At 45.2% G+C, this 21376-nt stretch overlaps 1 protein-coding gene across 6 annotated transcripts in view; it reads right to left on the bottom strand.

The window, feature by feature from the left end:
* The window catches only part of TENM4 (teneurin transmembrane protein 4), a 1026741-nt gene that overhangs the window by 16760 nt on the left and 988605 nt on the right, over positions 1 to 21376 (bottom strand). For all 6 annotated transcript variants that reach the window (XM_075266230.1, XM_075266232.1, XM_075266233.1 and 3 more), the window contains 3 exons: positions 12289 to 12521; positions 6601 to 6755; positions 155 to 1032 (listed from right to left, as the gene is read on the bottom strand). In XM_075266230.1, coding sequence (XP_075122331.1) covers positions 155 to 1032; positions 6601 to 6755; positions 12289 to 12521 — 1266 coding nt within the window. The remainder of the gene's footprint in view (positions 1 to 154; positions 1033 to 6600; positions 6756 to 12288; positions 12522 to 21376) is intronic.

Here is a 21376-nt window from a genome sequence, read left to right as displayed (position 1 = left end):
GTATGAGTGATTTGGCCACCTCATGTACAAGGGCAACCTAGGGTGACAACCCCTACAGGATGTGTAATGGTGTAGTTGTCTAAGGTAACAAAAATACAATGAGTAGATGTTTGAAGAACGTTTGGTTTGGTCTCACACAGAGTACCATACTCACTCGTAGAACGTTGTCCATCCATTCTCGTTGCTTTTGGTGGCTAGAAGGCCTGAATTTCCATGGTAGGTCATCATGGCCAGCTCATTACCCTGTTCCGACACACTCTTAAGAGCACTATTGGTGCCAATGGTCAACCAGAAGACTTGTCCATCAGGTACCACCAACCAGAGAGGCATGCCGGTGGAATCCCGCCTTATGTTGAGTGTATTCCCATTGTTGTCTGTGATGAGGGTAAGGTCGCCATCTGCAGTGTAAGTAAAGTTGTAGAGAAAGTCTCCAGTGGTCAGGCTCTGAGTGTAGAGATGTCGGCCGGTTGTGTCGAACAAGTACAATTCCTGGTCAATGGGAGAAGACACCTCATACATGTTCTGACTGTTGAGGAAGGGCTTATTGGTACGGATGAACCGTATCCTGATATTCCCAAGGTCGGCCGCATACAAGTCCCCATCGGCACACACGGCAAGAGACGACGGGGAGTTCAGCTTGGCATCTTTTGCATAGCCATCATCTCCGGAGAAGCATTCACAGCTGGCATCGTTCTTACAATCGCAACCACTTGGTGCTCCGGCCACCAAGGAGATCTCACCATTGGTGGTGACCTGCCTGATCCTGTTGATTTTCTTGTCATCAGTTTCGGCAATGTATAAAATCCCGTTATGAGATACGGCCAAAGCGGTGGCGGCCTCCAGGGTGGCATGAACGGCCACCTTGCTGAGGAGGAAGTGGTCAATGCCAGGGACTTGGCAATGCATCGGTCTTCCTGCCACGATGCGCACCTGGTGATTCTCTGAGATCTGCAACACCACGTTGTTGTCGAGGACGTAGAGAGAGTTGTCCATCGGGTTCACCGCTAAGTCCGTCGGCCATTCGAGACGAACCTGGAACAAAATAAATCAGAATTTAAGAGACCGCAAAAGACCAAGACAAAAAGTTGAAGGAAGTCCTAACAATGAGGACCTCAAAGCTTCTGCAATGGGTAGCCACATGGTCATCAGAGCCAAAGAGGCCAACAGAAGCTAGACTGGACCATCATGATGGCGACAACATTGGGCTACTCTACCATCAATGGGGCATCGAGCAACTCAAAATTTAGGAAACAAAAACTTATCCACCCAATTTGTACCATTTCTGGTGTCTGGTGGGACCATCACAAGATCTAGAGATGGAAAAGCCCATGTGATATAATACCGTAAGAACTTAACCCTGCTGTTCTGTTCGGGTCAATATGACCCGAAATGATTTTTGAGACCCTGCAGATTTTTTTTAATGAGGATTTGAAACTAGTGGTTCCTTGACTTTTCCTCATTTGTGGAGCTCTACATGTTTTTTTTGTTTTTGTTCTGTTTTTTTTGTTTACTTTTTGCTACACGCTGATTGTTACACTTGTACTGTTCGGGTCAATATGACCCGATAGCATTTTATACTGTTCTACAGGTCTCTGATTACTTCTGACTGCAAAAGTTATGTTATTTTTTATGTGTTCTTCATCTCCAAATGGTGGTGGTTTCACTTTTCTTATCAGTAAGCAAGTAATGATCTAAAATTAATTATCAAAATTGTATAACAGTGGTGAAAATGTAACTGTTGATGAGCAACTGTTGGCATTCCGAGGTAGGTGCCCATTCAGACAATATATACCAAGTAAGCCAGCAAAATATGGCATCAAGATCTGGACACTTTGCGACAGCAAAAGCTCATATGCTCTAAATGTTCAAGTGTATACAGGAAAAGCCCCTGATGAGAGACCTGAAAAAAATCAGGGTATGCGTGTTGTTCTAGATTTGACTCATGGACTAAAAGGACAAAATGTCACATGAGACAACTTTTTTACATCCTATCAACTAGGCCAGATGTTGAAGAAAAAACAACTTACCATGCTGGGTACTATGAGAAAAAACAAATCTGAACTACCGCAAGGTATCCTTAGCAAGAGAGAGGTGTACAGTTCAACTTGTTATTTTTCTGGAAATACAACTGTTGTTTCTTATGTTCCGAACAAAACCAAACAGGTAATTCTCATGAGCACAATGCACCATGACAATGCCGTAAGTGATAGAGAAGACAGAAAGCCTGACATTATTTTGGATTATAATGCCACAAAGGGAGCAGGTGATACTTTAGACCAAGCAATATCAACATATACATGCAAACGCAAAACCAATCGATGGCCAATGATTTTATTTTATAACATACTGGACGTTTCTGCATACAATGCATTTGTCTTATGGAGGGAAATCGACCCCGATTGGAACCGGAATAAGCTGCATAAAAGAAGATTATTTCTTGAGGAATTGGGAAAATCCCTGGTGAGGCCATATATTGAGAGCAGAAAAGTGACCCCCAGAAGTGAGGGAGAAGCAGCCATTGTAAAAAGTGTCCAGCATGCTCAAGAAAGAGACTCCACATCCACGGCCTCCACCAGCACAGCTACCAGCAAACAAAGGAAGAGATGGAGCTTCTGTCCATCTTCCTGTGACAATAAGACTAATCTGACATGTGCTGGATGGTCAAAATATCTGTGTAAAGGACATGGGTCTTATTATTGTGCTCAGTGTAAAAACGCATGAACATGTTCAGTTTTTTCTTTTTTCTTTCTAAAATGGTTGAAGTTTTTATGATTTTTAATTTGTTGATTTATAAAATTTGTTTTCAAAAAGTTAAATTTCATGTTTTAGTAATAGTAATGTAAAGCTTCTTTATTATTTGTGTGCAGAATGTCAACAATCGAAGATAATTGCAAAAAGCCTGTGTAACCTTTTTATGAAAAATAATAATAATAATTAAGTTTAAATTTAAATTTTTCTTTTGTTTATGATCAAAGATGTTCACATACAGTATTTCAATGAAAAAAAATATTCAAATAAATCAATTAGAGTAGCTAAAAATCAAGAATTAATAGGTCGGGTCATATTGACCCGGGAACAGTACGAGTGTATAGCAAATGCGAACAGAACAGCAGGGTTAAGCCTTGACTAACTTAAATTTTTTTTACGCTCTTGAGTAGGGTTGAGCAATTGGATTCCGATCGGCGATCGAGTAAATTTCATGATCGCGATCAGAATGCCGATCCCGATCTTTTCCGGCAGGATCGAGGTCGGAGGTCATCTCAAGATCGGCTCAACCCTATTCATCTATATATCATGCCTACGGTTGAGGGATCGGGAAAGATCGGATTCCGATCGTCAATTGAGCAAATTTCATGATCGGGATCGGCTGGAAAATGATCGGAAATCGGATTTTGAAATCTCAAGATCGGCTCCACCCTACTCTTGAGTTCTATCATATGTCATGCTCCAATCCCTCCCAAAGCTGCATTCGATATTTTGTTGGTTATCATGCAACATAGAGCTTTGAGGAAAGACTGTTGAATCTAAGGTCCCATGAGCCAATATAGGAAACAAAAAGAATTTCAAAAGCAGCTTTGTCTGTGACTAGAGTATGGCGTAGATTGAAACGGTTAAGTTTGCACACTGTATACGACGCCTGAGGCTGGGTATACAGCTCTTCCTCTGCACCAAGGCCGAGCCCTGAATTATGCACTCCCCTGGCCGTGGGCCGACTTTGCCCCCTCTTGTATTAGAACATTACAGTGTGAGCTTTCCTCTTTAATAATGCATGCTTCCATAGCCTGCAATCATCTTCAGAGCAGCGCTCGCACCGCAGCTTTGTGTTCCTATCAAGTGCAGCCTCTTGGTCTTTGCAGCCGGGGGAATTTTTCAATTTTTTAAACCCAATTTCTTGTCATCCCGGCCGGTCTAAATATTTCATGACCTCTGAACCCCCAAGAGGCGGAGAGACCCTTACAAGTCAGACGTGAGGAGGTGGATATCCTGCGGCGAAGAGCATTGTCTTACGCAACCTCACATCTGCTCCCAGGATTCCTGGGTCCTACGGGGTTCACAGTCCGACTTCCCCAGCTCTGCTACATACAGAAAGCCAATTAACCTCAGATCGGGATGTTCTACGGAGCGAGAGGAATTTTGAATGCAGCTTTGGCTGGGATTAGAGTATAAAGCTAGTTTTGAATCAGCATTTTGAATGCAGCTTTGGCTGGGATTAGAGTATAAAGCTAGTTTTGAATCAGCATTTTGAATGCAGCTTTGGCTGGGATTAGAGTATAAAGCTAGTTTTGAATCAGCATTTTGAATGCAGCTTTGGAAGGGATTAGAGTATAAAGCCAGTTTTGAATCAGAATTTCGATTGCACCTTTGGATGTGATTAGAGTATAAAGCTAGTTTTGAATCCTCATTTTGAATGCAGCTTTGGATGTGATTAGAGTATAGAGGTGTTTTTGAATCAGCCCAGTTGTACTGGAGATTGGTGACACCAGTAGGGGGAGACTGTGGTTGTTTTATCTGCTCTGTTCACAAGGTGCATCGAAGATTTTGCTGCTTAATATTTTTTTCCATCCTATTGTATATTTCGTGACTAATACACACTGTGCAGCCTCAGCGCTAACTATTTTGAAGACAGCTCTGGATGTGATTGGAGTAAAACATAGGAAAACTGGAGATTCATGCAGCACTGACATAGTACTGGATCGGTCATCATCAGCGTCAGGTAGTCATTCAGAAAGACAAGGTTGTGTGGCCTGAGTGCTAACTGGGAGAAAGCAAAATTTGGAATGCAGCTCTGGATGTGATTGGAGTAAAACAAAAGCTAACTGAAGATTCAGGCAGCACTGACTAAGTATGACCATCAGTTATAATCAATGTCGGGTAGTAATACGTAACGACAAGGTTATGCAGCCTGAGTGCTAACCAGGAGCCAGCACAATTTTGAATGCAGCTTTGGATGTGATTGGAGTAAAACATAAGACAACTAATTTATATAGCCTTAACATATTACTATAGCCAGTCATCATCAGTGTCCGGCAGTAATAGGTAACGACAAGGTTGTGTGGCCTGAGCGCTAACTGGGAGAAAGCAAAATTCTAAATGCAGCTCTGGATGTGATTGGAGTAAAACATAAGCCAACTAATTTATATAGCCTTCACATAGTACTATAGTCAGTCAAAATCAGTGCATGGTTGTTATTGGTAACGACAAGGTTGTGTGAGCACTAACTGGGAGAAAGCTAAATTCTAAATGCAGCTCTGGATGTGATTGGAGTAACACATAAGCCAACTAATTTATATAGCCTTGACATATTACTATAGCCAGTCATCATCAGTGTACGGTAGTAATAGGTAACAACAAGGTTCTGTGGCCTGAGCGCTAACTGGGAGAAAACTAAATTTTGAATGCAGCTCTGGATGTGATTGGAGTAACACATAAGCCAACTGGAGATTAATTCAGCACTGACATAGTATTACCATCAGTTATATCCAGTGTCAGGTAGTAATATATAACGACAAGATTGAGTAGCCTTAATGTTAACTGGGAGCCAGCACAATTTTGAATGCAGCTCTGGATGTGATTGGAGTAAAACATATGCCAACTATTATTTAGCCTTGACATAGTACTATAGCCAGTCATCATCAGTGTATGGTAGTAATAGGGAACAACAAGGTTCTGTGGCCTGAGCGCTAACTGGGAGAAAACTAAATTTTGAATGCAGCTCTGGATGTGATTGGAGTAACACATAAGCCAACTGGAGATTAATTCAGCACTGACACAGTATTACTGTCAGTTATATCCAGTGTCAGGTAGTAATATATAACGACAAGATTGAGTAGCCTTAGTGTTAACTGGGAGCCAGCACAATTTTGAATGCAGCTCTGGATGTGATTGGAGTAAAACATATGCCAACTAATTTATTTTGCCTTGACACAGTACTATAGCCAGTCATCATCAGTGTCCGGTAGTAATAGGTAACAACAAGGTTCTGTGGCCTGAGCGCTAACTGGGAGAAAACACAATTTTGAATGCAGCTCTGGATGTGATTGGAGTAAAACATAAGCCAACTGAAGCTTCATATTTAGAAATCTTCCGAGCTTTGCATGTAGCGCTGACACACAGTAGTACTAGCGTCAATCATAATCAGGGAGGTTGTCAAAGTCTCCAACAGGCAGTAATTCGGGACGACAAGGTTGGTGTCAAGTCTTAATACATCTTTAGAAGGAAATGTCTTATAAATCAGAGCAGGCACTCAAAGACGAGGCGTCGCGCCGACAACGCACACCCGCCGCATCTTCAGAGAAAAAGAAAAGTTGACTTTGTGCCGAAGATGAAAACACTTTCCTTGAACTCCATCCTTCACAGGGCAGATTTATCTGTATTATAATGAGGAAAACAAACGCCAACATGTTTTCATCGCCGGCTCTTTAAAGCACAGCAGGTCTCCGACTGCAACTAATTTGCAATCTGATACAACCCAAATCCTCTTACATCCCCGCTGTTGCAAATTTTGGGCGAGAGAGCGTTGCATAGCCAATGCCAGCTAATCGGATTCAGCTTGTGCACGTTCCAGAAAAAAAACCCGGTAACCTCTACGGAAGGACATACCTGCAAAATATCCATGATGGAGTCGCAGCTCAGGGGCCGGGCCGAGGTCAAGTCGTTGGAGCCGAGAAGGGTGGAGATGATGCCGTTCTGGTCGATGCGTCGGATCATGGTGCCGTCGACAAAGTAGATGAGGCCGTATTTGTCCACGGTGATGCCTGGAGAAGAAGGTCAATGGTAAGTTTGTGTCTTATTGGGTTCTGATGAGAAATGCATTACAACAGAAGTCAATGGAAACCTTGTGATGGCCAGCGGAAAGTTGTGTCTTATACTAAAGCCTGAGAAATGTGTTGTGTATTGTCACCAGCATAGTCCGTGGAAGTCAATGGATATCAATATATGTGTCAGTCAATAGAAGTCAATGGAAATCATGTGATTGACCATCACGTAGGACTTAAGTTGGCTAAGGAAGAAGTTTGTCTTTTTCTATGGTCTGCAAACACTATTGGGTTCTGATGATATTGTCACATGTATAGTCAGAGGAAGTCTATGGACTTCAGCTACGTGATATTAAGCAGAAGTCAATGGAAATCATGTGATTGACCATCACGTAGGACTTAAGTTGGCTAAGGAAGAAGTTTGTCTTTTTCTATGGTCTGCAAACACTATTGGGTTCTGATGATATTGTCACATGTATAGTCAGAGGAAGTCTATGGACTTCATCTACGTGATATTAAGCAGAAGTCAATGGAAATCATGTGACGGCCAACTTAAATCCTATGTGATGGTCTGAAAATACTATTGGGTACTGATGATAAAAGCGGTGTGTAAGGTCACGAGTACAGTCAATGGAAATCAAGTAATGCTCGTGCTGGTCAACAGAAGTCAATGAAAATTTGTTAAATTAATGGAAATCCTACATTATGGTCAAATGAAGTTTGTGTCTTCTTCTTTGGTCTGCAGACACTATTGGGTTCTGATGATAAACACATTGTGTATCGACAGAGGAAGTCTATGGATTTAATCTACGTGATATTAAACAGAAGTCAATGGAAATAATCCTATGTCTATGGTCACAGAAGTCAATGGATATCATATGTGATGGTCAACAGATATTAGATATGACATTCAATGGAAGTCACTGATTATTATATTGAATGGTCAATGGAAATCATGCTCAAAGAAGTCAATAGAGATCACATTTTGTGGCCAATACATGTCAAACATACCAGTCACTGGAAATCTATGGACGAGATAGTATGTGATGGCCGATGAAAGTCAATAGATATCAAAGACAATGGTCAATGGTATTCAAAAGAAACCATATTTAATGGTCAAGGAAGTCAATGGAGATCACATACAATGGACTGTCCCAGGTGACCATGATTATTCCTAGGACATCTCCTTGGTCTCGATACCCATTAGATCTTATATTTTGGATTCTACTTGAAATTTTTGAGTTGTGTGTCAGAGATACGAGCGCGTGTACAAAACCCTGATCAAAGCCTAGCACGGAATTGAGCCCGACGTGAAGATCTGACTCCCCGACACTAGTGATTTCCGCCCCTGGTGTGCCGAGCTGCGATTCTAATTAAACACCAAGTCGGTGGTGTGAAGAGATGAGGCCTACATGTTGTCATATGTGCTCTGCAAACCTCAAATAATCCGCAGACACATCTTAGCGGCGTGCTCGGGAGCAGCAGGGGGCCCATGTGGCGAGAGCGTTTTTCTGTATTTCCATCTATAACTCGATAAATAATTCCTTCACATTCCAAGCCGCACTTGAGAGACGTTACTAACGTAAAGATTAATGTAAAAAACATCCTCTCGGCGCGCTTCATTAACCTCCAAGAAGTGCAAATAACCAACAGCTTTATGGAAGGGAGGCGTGGGGGGGGCTCAATGCAAAATCTGAAGATGGGCCTCCTTGCAACTTCTAGTAGCCATTTATAGTATTGTATTAAAGGAGTATTTTACAAGGAGCATTGAAAAGTCTCAGAATGGAGGTAGAGACTTTAGGGTGTCCCCAGGAACTAGGGCATTGGGGGGAATCAGGGAAGGAACAATCTTTAAAGAGGACTTCTCACCAAATCAGAAAATCGCTGATCGGCGCTGTCACCCTGAGCATTTTGGTGTTTTTTTTATTCAAATCCGTTCAGCCGTTCCAAAGATATAGAGATTAGAGTCTTCTAGCCCTAGCTCTGTGGGCGGGGCCTGTTTGTCAGGCAGTGTTACCGCCCACTTAGATAGTAGTCACTAAATTGTACCAACGCTAAAAGAGGTTGTATCTTTGGAATGGCTGAACGGATTGGGATAAACAAAACACCATAATGTTCAGGATGATGGCGCCGATCAGATGATGTATGATATTGGGATGTTTAGACCTGGTAACGAATCTCCTTTAAGACCACTTTAAGCATGTGAATGCAACCTATCAACCCTCTATAGCAGGGGTAGGGAATGTACAGCTCTCTAGCTGTTGCAAAACTACAACTCGCAGCATGTAGGGAGTTGTAGCTTCACACCAGCTGGAGGCCGAAGGTCTATCCCTGCTCTATAGCCTATGAAGCCATTCTGAAATTTCCCCACTGTGGGACTATTAAAGGACTATCTTATCTTATCTTAAACCTTCACTAGTTGTTACCCAAATGCTATTCCTCCATAACCCCCTATGCATACAGACTCAGGCCGATCGAGCATACATGTGTTCTCTATAGGAAGGAAGGGTTACCTGCTGCTGACACCTCTGGTGGAATAAAAGGATCGGGCATGTTAACATCCAACCAACAAACATGACCTGTCGGAGGAGAGTTGGGACACCCCATAAACAGAACATAATTGGCCGATCCTGACGAAAATGGTGGGCTCGACCTCTACTTAGAATTGTATAGTCTATATAGCAAGCAAACGGTATAACCTGATGTATACTCGCGCCAAAGTTGGGTTTATAGTGGCAAGATCACGACCCGACAGCCATAGATTTGCATAGACTTCCTGGGGACCGGTTCACTTTAAGAGTGTTACTATAGCTCAATGGAGACGTCTTTACTGACACAACCCCGGCCATTAGGTCTGTAATACGGCGCACAATGCACTATCGGGAACTATTGCGCAATCCTTTATACTGTTCCTTGCAAACTCTGCTACATCCGAGTAATCCATCGCTGCCCTAATTTGCAATCCTACAAAGCAGATGTTATAGGGCTGGAAAAGGATTTAGCGATTCCGGCTATAAAAAAAAATCACAAGTCGCTTTACCGCTAACAGCTTTAGAAGGCATTAGGAGACCGTTTTGCCTTCCACCGCCCCTTTAAATAATGTGATAATGAGATTTATAAATTTACAAGGGGCCCAGCGGTCTATTAATTGCCCCGCGCCGGATGATGAGTGACACAGAACAGGGTCGGCTCCTATCAAGTTCCTTAATCCACTAAACTTTGGGCTTCGGGTCTGGTTCACGGTTCGCTGCGACGACAAAGACGTGCGGATAACTTTTCCTGAAAGCGATTCCCTTTGGAAATAAAAAAAAAACTCGAAACGTGTAATTCTACATATGGCGGAGACATTTCACCGCGGACAAGGATCACAATTAAATTATGGAAATGTAGCCGAGGTTTCATATGGCTTGATTTAAGAGTCGCTTGTGGTTTGGGAGTGATTGAAGGCAGCTTCGCCGCAAGTTTTTTTCCCCTCTTTTTTCGGTTTATGGTGCGTTAAGTACATCTTTTTTTTTTTTTTGTATGTTAATCTAAGGCCCCTTAGCATTTTGGGAAGAAAAAAGGGGCCTAATACTAGCAAAATAAATCCTCCTGGCACCGCGCCATATCTTGTGATACAGGAACGAGAGCTCTTTTGGAAAAGCTCTTAAAAGCGAGCGGGCCGGGGGAAAATGACGGGTCACTCGGTCTCTTGTCTGGTAGAATGTGTTTCTATGTCTGAAGGATCCCATCTAATCTAAATGAAGGGAATTTACAGGCATGGCTGCTTTTATTCATACAGCGCCACACCTGTTTTCAGGTTAGACGTGGTATTGCAGCTCAGTATAATTTGTTAAAATACTAGACAAAACCTGTGGACAGATATGGTGCTGGCCACCTTAAAGTGAACCAGTCACTAGAACTCAGCATGGCTCCCCAGCCCCACAGGTAGAGTCCATGAATCCCTGCCTCCAGAGATATCCCTAATTTTGTCAATTAACTCTTTGCAGTAACAATTCCATCACCATTCCTCCAAAAACCTGGTAGCCATTACTGAAAGCCAATGCACTACACCCGCATCCAGCCGCGTACTCAATAAATGGGCCTAGTCCGGAGGATGATGTGGCTTCAGGTCGAATCGCAAGGCGACTCAGCCTGAAGAATGAGCATGGCGCTTCTTTTTTCCCGGGAGCCGGAAGAAACTGCTCCTGGAAAAAAATCCTGAAGGGCTCCCATTGATTTCAATGGGAGCCGGCTTTTTGGTCAGGATTTTGAGGTGTACACAGAGGGGTTGAGCAAAGCTAGCCTGCTATACCCAGTTACCACACAGCTTAGAAGGGTCACTTGATGGTTCCTCAAATTCATGACTCCTAAGAACCAGAAGAACCTTTAAAGGGAGTCTTTCACCAGAACCCAGCATATCCACCTATCTATCTTCCCATCCAGGTGGATATGCTGGGTTCTGGTGAAAGACTCCCTTTAAGGATTCTTCTGGTTCTTAGGAGTCATGAATTTGAGGAGCCATTGAGTGACCTAACCTATCTATCTTCCCAGCCAGGTGGATATGCTGGGTTCTGGTGAAAGACTCCCTTTAAGGGTTCTTCTGGTTCTTAGGTGTCATGAATTTGAGGAGACATCGAGTGACGTAACCTATCTATCTTCCCAGCCAGGTGGATATGCTGGTTTCTGGTGAAAGACTCCCTTTAAAGGTTCTTCTGGTTCTTAGGAGTCATGAATTTGAGGAACCATCGAGTGACCCTTCTAAGCTGTGTGGTAACTGGGCATAGCTTTGCTCAACCCCTCCATTGATCCTTCTGAAGACCTTCTACGATCCCTTTAAGTTCACAATTATTGAGTTACTTGTCTAGAGAGCCAACACCTCCACCTCCGCCCAACAACCAACTGAAACGAGAAACCTATAATCCAAAGATGGGTCTTTCCTGCCATCTTTCCTTTTCATCTTTCCTGACATTCGAAACGGCAAACGGCCAATGGGTGTGAAAACTCTAAATCTCCAAAAGAACATGAAGATGTAAGGTTGTCACTCATAGACCATATCGATTCCCCACAACCAAAACCTTGAGCAATGAGTCCACAACCTGTAAATCATGGAAATCTAATATCCAATGTGTGTCATCCAGATGTTGGCTCATGGATCTACAATGTGGTGACCCCTCTGCATGGACAAACAGGATTGAACAGGATATACGATTCCTTCAAACAACAAAAATCATAGAAACAACTGTAGACCTGGACGGTGGAAAACTCCAAGGAATTCACCGTAATAGAAAATTTAATGGAAACACAATTTCTTCGTATCGGTTGAGAGGACACGACCAAGACATAAGACAAAGTCAATTCTCCTAAGGATAAGTCATGAATGTTAAAAGAACATGGGCAGGACATCAACTCTCCAAGAGAAAGAACCAGGACGTGTATTTGTTCTCCAAACATTGCCAAGCCTACCTCTATAAGTCATAGATACAACCTAGAGTGAGGTCTTGGCCGCCATTTTGAACCAATTGTTTTCATAATCATCATAATTTGTTTTTACCTCGAGGGTTGTTCAAAGAAGCTTCTATGGCTTTGCCCCCATCCCCGCAACGCGTGTCATCGAAGGGTAGACATTGGTCTCCAGTTCCTGCCACCACTTCTGAATTTTTCACAACGTCCTTCACGACGGTGGTTGACTTGATCCTGTAAACCCGTCGGCTGTTGGTGTCGGACAGAAGGATGGCGCCAGTGACTGGGTCGGTAGCCAAGTAATATTTATGGGCCGGGCTGTGGCTGAAATTAAGAAAGGAAATAAAGGAAGATGGTCATAATAAAGCTCCGGAGCATCAAGGAAGATACAAGGTCAAGCAACGTTGTGAAAATAGGCAAAATGCCAACGGTGATAATCCATCAACAACGGAGTGAAAGAGACAACGAAGGGTGAAATATACAACACAGAATTACATTATTGTAAAAGTCCACGTGAGGATAAACCTGACACCACATTCAATAGCACGATGGGAAGCAGTCACAGAGCGAGCCTCTAAAGCCGGCTGATGAATCCCACAAGACCACTTAAAGAAATTCTTGATCACACCAACATGTTAAATCTGAAGGCCTCTGCTTAACAAAGGTTGAACCCATAAACTTTCGTCTTCCTGGGGACCCTTAAATTCGGAGACAAGACTTTTTATTCTTGTGGCTGCAAATTCTTGTTTCAATAAGAGTTACCAAGAAAAATCTAAGAATTCACTAAAGTAAAAACTGGAAATACAGAACACATCTAAAATCACCAATCACTCCTACTATACTTTATAGAATTACTATATACTGCCCCCTATGTACAAGAATATAACTACTATAATACTACCTCCTATGTACAAGAATATAACTACTATAACACTACTCCTATGTACAGGAATATAACTACTATAATACTACTCCTATGTACAAGACTATAACTACTATAATACTACTCCTATGTACAAGAATATAACTACTATAATACTACTCCTATGTACAAGAATATAACTACTATAATACTGCTCCTATGTACAAGAATATAACTACTATAATACTACTCCTATGTACAAGAATATAACTACTATAATACCGCTCCTATGTACAAGAATATAACTACTATAATACCGCTCCTATGTACAAGAATATAACTACTATAATACTACCTCCTATGTACAAGAATATAACTACTATAATACTGCTCCTATGTACAAGAATATAACTACTATAATACTGCTCCTATGTACAAGAATATAACTACTATAATACTACCTCCTATGTACAAGAATATAACTACTATACTACCTCCTATGTACAAGAATATAACTACTATAATACTGCTCCTATGTACAAGAATATAACTACTATAATACTGCTCCTATGTACAAGAATATAACTACTATAATACTACCTCCTATGTACAAGAATATAACTACTATAATACTACCTTCTAAGTACAAGAATATAACTACTATGATACTGCTCCTATGTACAAGAATATAACTACTATAATACTGCTCCTATGTACAAGAATATAACTACTATAATACTACTCCTATGTACAAGAATATAACTACTATAATACTGCTCCTATGTACAAGAATATAACTACTATAATACTACTCCTATGTACAAGAATATAACTACTATAATACTGCTCCTGTGTACAAGAATATAACTACTATAATACTACTCCTATGTACAAGAATATAACTACTATAATACTACTCCTATGTACAAGAATATAACTACTATAATACTACTCCTATGTACAAGAATATAACTACTATAATACTACACCTACTGTATGTACAAGAATATAACTACTATAATACTGCTCCTGTGTACAAGAATATAACTACTATAATACTACTCCTATGTACAAGAATATAACTACTATAATACTGCTCCTATATACAAAAATATAACTACTATAATACTGCTCCTATATACAAGAATATAACTACTATAATACTGCTCCTATGTACAAGAATATAACTACTATAATACTACTCCTATGTACAAGAATATAACTACTATAATACTACCCCCTATGTACAAGAATATAACTACTATAATACTGCTCCTATGTACAAGAATATAACTACTATAATACTGCTCCTATGTATAAGAATATAACTACTATACTACTCCTATGTACAAAAATATAACTACTATAATACTGCTCCTATGGACAAGAATATAACTACTATAATACTGCTCCTATGTACAAGAATATAACTACTATAATGCTGCTCCTATGTACAAGAATATAACTACTATAATACTGCTCCTATGTACAAGAATATAACTACTATAATACTGCTCCTATGTACAAGAATATAACTACTATAATACTGCTCCTATGTACAAGAATATAACTACTATAATACTGCTCCTATGTACAAGAATATAACTACTATAATACTGCTCCTATGTACAAGAATATAACTACTATAATACTACTCCTATGTACAAGAATATAACTACTATAATACTACACCTACTGTATGTACAAGAATATAACTACTATAATACTGCTCCTGTGTACAAGAATATAACTACTATAATACTACTCCTATGTACAAGAATATAACTACTATAATACTGCTCCTATGTACAAGAATATAACTACTATAATACTACTCCTATGTACAAGAATATAACTACTATAATACTGCTCCTATGTACAAGAATATAACTACTATAATACTGCTCCTATGTATAAGAATATAACTACTATAATACTACTCCTATGTACATGAATATAACTACTATAATACTACTCCTATGTACAAGAATATAGAGATGGATGTTTAGGGTTATTACAATATGTTTTCTATCATTTCTGTATATTTGTCGGGGGATTATTCCTTCGCCTTTTCCTGAATATTAGCATATACGGTATGATACGTGACTATTTACGGTATATATATTTCGTTTTCTTTAGGCTTGGAGGAGGTGAGATGATCTTGGGATCTGCCTCATTTACTTTTCACATTTGAAATGCAGGTTGTGCTCCATTAGGGGGCAAATTGATAGTGCCGTGTGCTCCGAATACCCCTCCCTGTGCGCTGTAATTAACCCCAATACTGCGGCCTACAGTCCTTACATAGAGATGAATGGAAGGACCTAACCGGCTAGAGAGAGTGGGAGAAGCTACAATCCCAGGCTGCGGCTGCAGTAATAGGTAGAATATCGGCCTCTCTATCGCTGGTAAGAACCAGCATTGTAGTCTTGTGTAATTAGGTAAAGAAGACTCTGACCTGGTCCTGCTCACACAGCTGATGAGTTGTTACAAGGCATCATTGCCAGGTCATGAGGTTAAGAATATTTTGGGTAGTGCAGTTTTTTGGAGGACATGAGGATATGAAGATTTGTGGTTTCTTTGGGACATGAGGAGAAAGTTTTCCAGAAGGTCATAGGACCACACAGTATCTCAGAGGACATGGGTCTGTGCCATCTCTTGGAGGACATGGGGCTTGATAGTCTCTTAGAGGAGGTGGGGTTACATAGTCTCTAGAGGGTTGGAGGGCTCTGAGTCCACCGTGCTTTGGATGGAATAGGGCTCCACAGTTATTTGGAGGACATGGAGCAGCACCATACCTTTGGAAATTTGTGGTCACACGTTCTTATAGGACACAAGGCTGCCGAATCTCTCGGAGGACATGACACAGCACAGTCTTTTGAAGGGCAGAGAACTGAACAGTCTCTAAGAGTACATGGTGTAGCACAGGCTGTAGCTGTAAGACATAGGGCTGGACAGTCTCTGGGAGGACATGGGCTGCACAGTCTCTTAAAGGACATTGGCTGCACAGTCTCTGGGAGGACATGGGGCTGCACAGTCTCTGGGAGGACATGGGGCTGCACAGTCTGTGGGAGGACATGGGGCTGCACAGTCTGTGGTAGGACATGGGGCTGCACAGTCTCTGGGAGGACATTGGCTGCACAGTCTCTGGGAGGACATGGGGCTGCACAGTCTGTGGTAGGACATGGGACTGCACAGTCTCTGGGAGGACATGGGGCTGCACAGTCTGTGGTAGGACATGGGGCTGCACGGTCTCTGGGAGGACATGGGGCTGCACGGTCTCTGGGAGGACATGGGGCTGCACAGTCTCTAGGAGGACATGGGGCTGCACAGTCTGTGGGAGGACATGGGGCTGCACAGTCTCTGGGAGGACATGGGGCTGCACGGTCTCTGGGAGGACATGGGGCTGCACGGTCTCTGGGAGGACATGGGGCTGCACGGTCTCTGGGAGGACATGGGCTGCACAGTCTCTTAAAGGACATTGGCTGCACAGTCTCTGGGAGGACATGGGGCTGCACAGTCTGTGGTAGGACATGGGGCTGCACAGTCTGTGGGAGGACATGGGGCTGCACAGTCTGTGGGAGGACATGGGGCTGCACAGTCTCTGGGAGGACATGGGGCTGCACAGTCTGTGGTAGGACATGGGGCTGCACAGTCTCTGGGAGGACATGGGGCTGCACGGTCTCTGGGAGGACATGGGGCTGCACGGTCTCTGGGAGGACATGGGGCTGAACGGTCTCTGGGAGGACATGGGGCTGCACGGTCTCTAGGAGGACATGGGGCTGCACAGTCTGTGGGAGGACATGGACTGCACAGTCTGTGGTAGGACATGGGGCTGCACAGTCTGTGGTAGGACATGGGGCTGCACAGTCTCTGGGAGGACATGGGGCTGCACAGTCTGTGGTAGGACATGGGACTGCACAGTCTCTGGGAGGACATGGGGCTGCACAGTCTGTGGTAGGACATGGGGCTGCACGGTCTCTGGGAGGACATGGGGCTGCACGGTCTCTGGGAGGACATGGGGCTGCACAGTCTCTAGGAGGACATGGGGCTGCACAGTCTGTGGGAGGACATGGGGCTGCACAGTCTGTGGTAGGACATGGGGCTGCACAGTCTCTGGGAGGACATTGGCTGCACAGTCTCTGGGAGGACATGGGGCTGCACAGTCTGTGGTAGGACATGGGACTGCACAGTCTCTGGGAGGACATGGGGCTGCACAGTCTGTGGTAGGACATGGGGCTGCACGGTCTCTGGGAGGACATGGGGCTGCACGGTCTCTGGGAGGACATGGGGCTGCACAGTCTCTAGGAGGACATGGGGCTGCACAGTCTGTGGGAGGACATGGGGCTGCACAGTCTCTGGGAGGACATGGGGCTGCACGGTCTCTGGGAGGACATGGGGCTGCACGGTCTCTGGGAGGACATGGGGCTGCACAGTCTCTGGGAGGACATGGGGCTGCACAGTCTGTGGTAGGACATGGGGCTGCACAGTCTCTGGGAGGACATGGGGCTGCACGGTCTCTGGGAGGACATGGGGCTGCACGGTCTCTGGGAGGACATGGGGCTGAACGGTCTCTGGGAGGACATGGGGCTGCACGGTCTCTAGGAGGACATGGGGCTGCACAGTCTGTGGGAGGACATGGACTGCACAGTCTGTGGTAGGACATGGGGCTGCACAGTCTGTGGTAGGACATGGGGCTGCACAGTCTCTGGGAGGACATGGGGCTGCACAGTCTCTGGGAGGACATGGGGCTGCACAGTCTCTGGGAGGACATGGGGCTGCACAGTCTCTGGGAGGACATGGGGCTGCACAGTCTGTGGGAGGACATGGGGCTGCACAGTCTCTGGGAGGACATGGGGCTGCACAGTCTGTGGTAGGACATGGGGCTGCACGGTCTCTGGGAGGACATGGGGCTGCACGGTCTCTGGGAGGACATGGGGCTGCACAGTCTCTAGGAGGACATGGGGCTGCACAGTCTGTGGGAGGACATGGGGCTGCACAGTCTCTGGGAGGACATGGGGCTGCACGGTCTCTGGGAGGACATGGGGCTGCACGGTCTCTGGGAGGACATGGGGCTGCACGGTCTCTGGGAGGACATGGGGCTGCACAGTTTGTGGGAGGACATGGACTGCACAGTCTGTGGTAGGACATGGGGCTGCACAGTCTGTGGTAGGACATGGGGCTGCACAGTCTCTGGGAGGACATGGGGCTGCACAGTCTCTGAGAGGACATGGGGCTGCACAGTCTCTGGGAGGACATGGGGCTGCACAGTCTGTGGGAGGACATGGGGCTGCACAGTCTCTGGGAGGACATGGGGCTGCACAGTCTGTGGGAGGACATGGGGCTGCACGGTCTCTGGGAGGACATGGGGCTGCACGGTCTCTGGGAGGACATGGGGCTGCACGGTCTCTGGGAGGACATGGGGCTGCTCGATCTCTGGGAGGACATGGGGCTGCACAGTCTCTGGGAGGACATGGGGCTACACAGTCTCTGGGAGGACATGGGGTTTCACGGTCTGTGGGAGGACATGGGCTGCACAGTCTGTGGTAGGACATGAGGCTGCACAGTCTGTAGTAGGACATGGGGCTGTACAGTCTCTGGGAGGACATGGGGCTGCACGGTCTCTGGGAGGACATGGGGCTGCACGGTCTGTGGGAGGACATGGGGCTGCACGGTCTCTGGGAGGACATGGGGCTGCACGGTCTCTGGGAGGACATGGGGCTGCACAGTCTCTGGAAGGACATGGGGCTGCACAGTCTCTGGGAGGACATGGGGCTACACAGTCTCTGGGAGGACATGGGGTTTCACAGTCTGTGGGAGGACATGGGGCTGCACAGTCTGTGGGAGGACATGGGGCTGCACAGTCTCTGAGAGGACATGGAGCTGCACAGTCTGTGGGAGGACATGGGGCTGCACAGTCTCTGGGAGGACATGGGGCTGCACGGTCTCTCGGAGGACATGGGGCTGAACAGTCTGTGGGAGGACATAGGGCTGCACAGTCTCTGGGAGGACATGGGGCTGCACGGTCTCTGAGAGGACATGGGGATGCACAGTCTGTGGGAGGACATGGGGCTGCACGGTCTCTGGGAGGACATGGGGCTGCACAGTCTCTAGGAGGACATGGGGCTGCACAGTCTCTGGGAGGACATGGGGCTGCACGGTCTGTGGGAGGACATGGGGCTGCACGGTCTCTGGGAGGACATGGGGCTGCACGGTCTCTGGGAGGACATGGGGCTGCACAGTCTCTAGGAGGACATGGGGCTGCACAGTCTGTGGGAGGACATGGGGCTGCACGGTCTCTGGGAGGACATGGGGCTGCACAGTCTCTGGGAGGACATGGGGCTGCACAGTCTCTGGGAGGACATGGGGTTTCACGGTCTGTGGGAGGACATGGGCTGCACAGTCTGTGGTAGGACATGGGGCTGCACAGTCTGTGGTAGGACATGGGGCTGCACAGTCTCTGGGAGGACATGGGGCTGCACAGGCTGTGGGAGGACATGGGGCTGCACAGTCTGTGGGAGGACATGGGGCTGCACAGTCTGTGGGAGGACATGGGGCTGCACAGTCTCTGGGAGGACATGGGGCTGCACAGTCTGTGGGAGGACATGGGGCTGCACGGTCTCTGGGAGGACATGGGGCTGCACGGTCTCTGGGAGGACATGGGGCTGCACGGTCTCTGGGAGGACATGGGGCTGCACAGTCTCTGGGAGGACATGGGGCTGCACAGTCTCTGGGAGGACATGGGGCTACACAGTCTCTGGGAGGACATGGGGTTTCACGGTCTGTGGGAGGACATGGGGCCGTACAGTCTCTGGGAGGACATGGGCTGCACAGTCTGTGGTAGGACATGGGGCTGCACAGTCTGTGGTAGGACATGGGGCTGCACAGTCTGTGGTAGGACATGGGGCTGCACAGTCTCTGGGAGGACATGGGGCTGCACAGTCTCTGAGAGGACATGGGGCTGCACAGTCTCTGGGAGGACATGGGGCTGCACAGTCTCTGGGAGGACATGGGGCTGCACAGTCTATAAAAGGACATGGGGCTGCACGGTCTCTGGGAGGACATGGGGCTGCACGGTCTCTGGGAGGACATGGGGCTGCACGGTCTCTGGGAGGACATGGGGCTGCACAGTCTCTGGGAGGACATGGGGCTGCACGGTCTCTGGGAGGACCTGGGGCTGCACTGTCTCTCGGAGTAGGCATGGAGCTATGTCATTTATGGGTGTCGCATAGCTGGGACACTGAGTGGATTATAATGCTCCAACGTAGTTCCAACCTCTCAGCTTTGTGAGCAGGCCAAGGTGGATATTCTGTGACTATAAACAATGACCCCTGCTATTCACTATATGGAGACTGGACGACCCTCTTTAAATATTTTTCTTGACCATCACCGGGAATTCCTTCTCATAAAATGTCCCTAATTATCGGTGAGGAGAGGAATGGCGCGGCGTCCGCTCCTCTAATCATGATTGGTGGATTCTCATGGACTAGCGAGCAGGAAATATTACATTAGAAATTACTCCTTGGATAAACTGCGCCAGAGCTAATTAACCATGAAAGACACAATGCTACCGCGGCCCTAATATCTCAGCTCATTGCCGGCTGCACGAGGAGCTGGGCCGCCATCCATCATGTCTTACACTATGTATCAAGACGAGCCAGGCAATTAGCTGAGCAGCCCCTCGTCTTAAAGGGAAGATTTCAGCAACAAGGAATCCGGGTGACATATTCCGCCCATCCATCTTCTCCATGCATGGCGGCATGCGGAAAGTCGGGCTCCAAGATGGATGGATCCCAATGTCAGTCACTGATTAACGGTACCAGACTCAATCTCAGCTAAACCATTACAAAACCATTTAAAGGAACATTATACTGAAAAATGACTGGGATAGAAATGGCGCACAACAATTATATGTGGGGAGGAAACAAGATGCTTAGATAAAAGCCAATGTGGTAGAGATATGCTTTCAATATGGCCAGTAGGGGGTGCTGCGTCATAGATAAAGAGTCTGTGACAGAGTCTGAGGATGATTGCTAATGGTTCCTCTAATGGATACATATTTAATCAGTGGTGTAATAGTATAATACTGCCCCTATGTATAAGAATATAACTACTATAATACTACTCCTATGTACAAAAATATAACTACTATAATACTACTCCTATGTACAAGAATATAACTACTATAATACTACTCCTATGTACAAGAATATAACTAATATAATACTGCTCCTATGTACAAGAATATAACTACTATAATACTACTCCTATGTACAAGAATATAACTACTATAATACTACTCCTATGTACAAGAATATAA

The sequence above is a fragment of the Leptodactylus fuscus genome, chromosome 2 (genome assembly GCF_031893055.1).
Source record: "Leptodactylus fuscus isolate aLepFus1 chromosome 2, aLepFus1.hap2, whole genome shotgun sequence".
Classification (NCBI taxonomy): domain Eukaryota; kingdom Metazoa; phylum Chordata; class Amphibia; order Anura; family Leptodactylidae; genus Leptodactylus; species Leptodactylus fuscus.
This window is presented reverse-complemented; position numbering and strand designations above follow the sequence as displayed.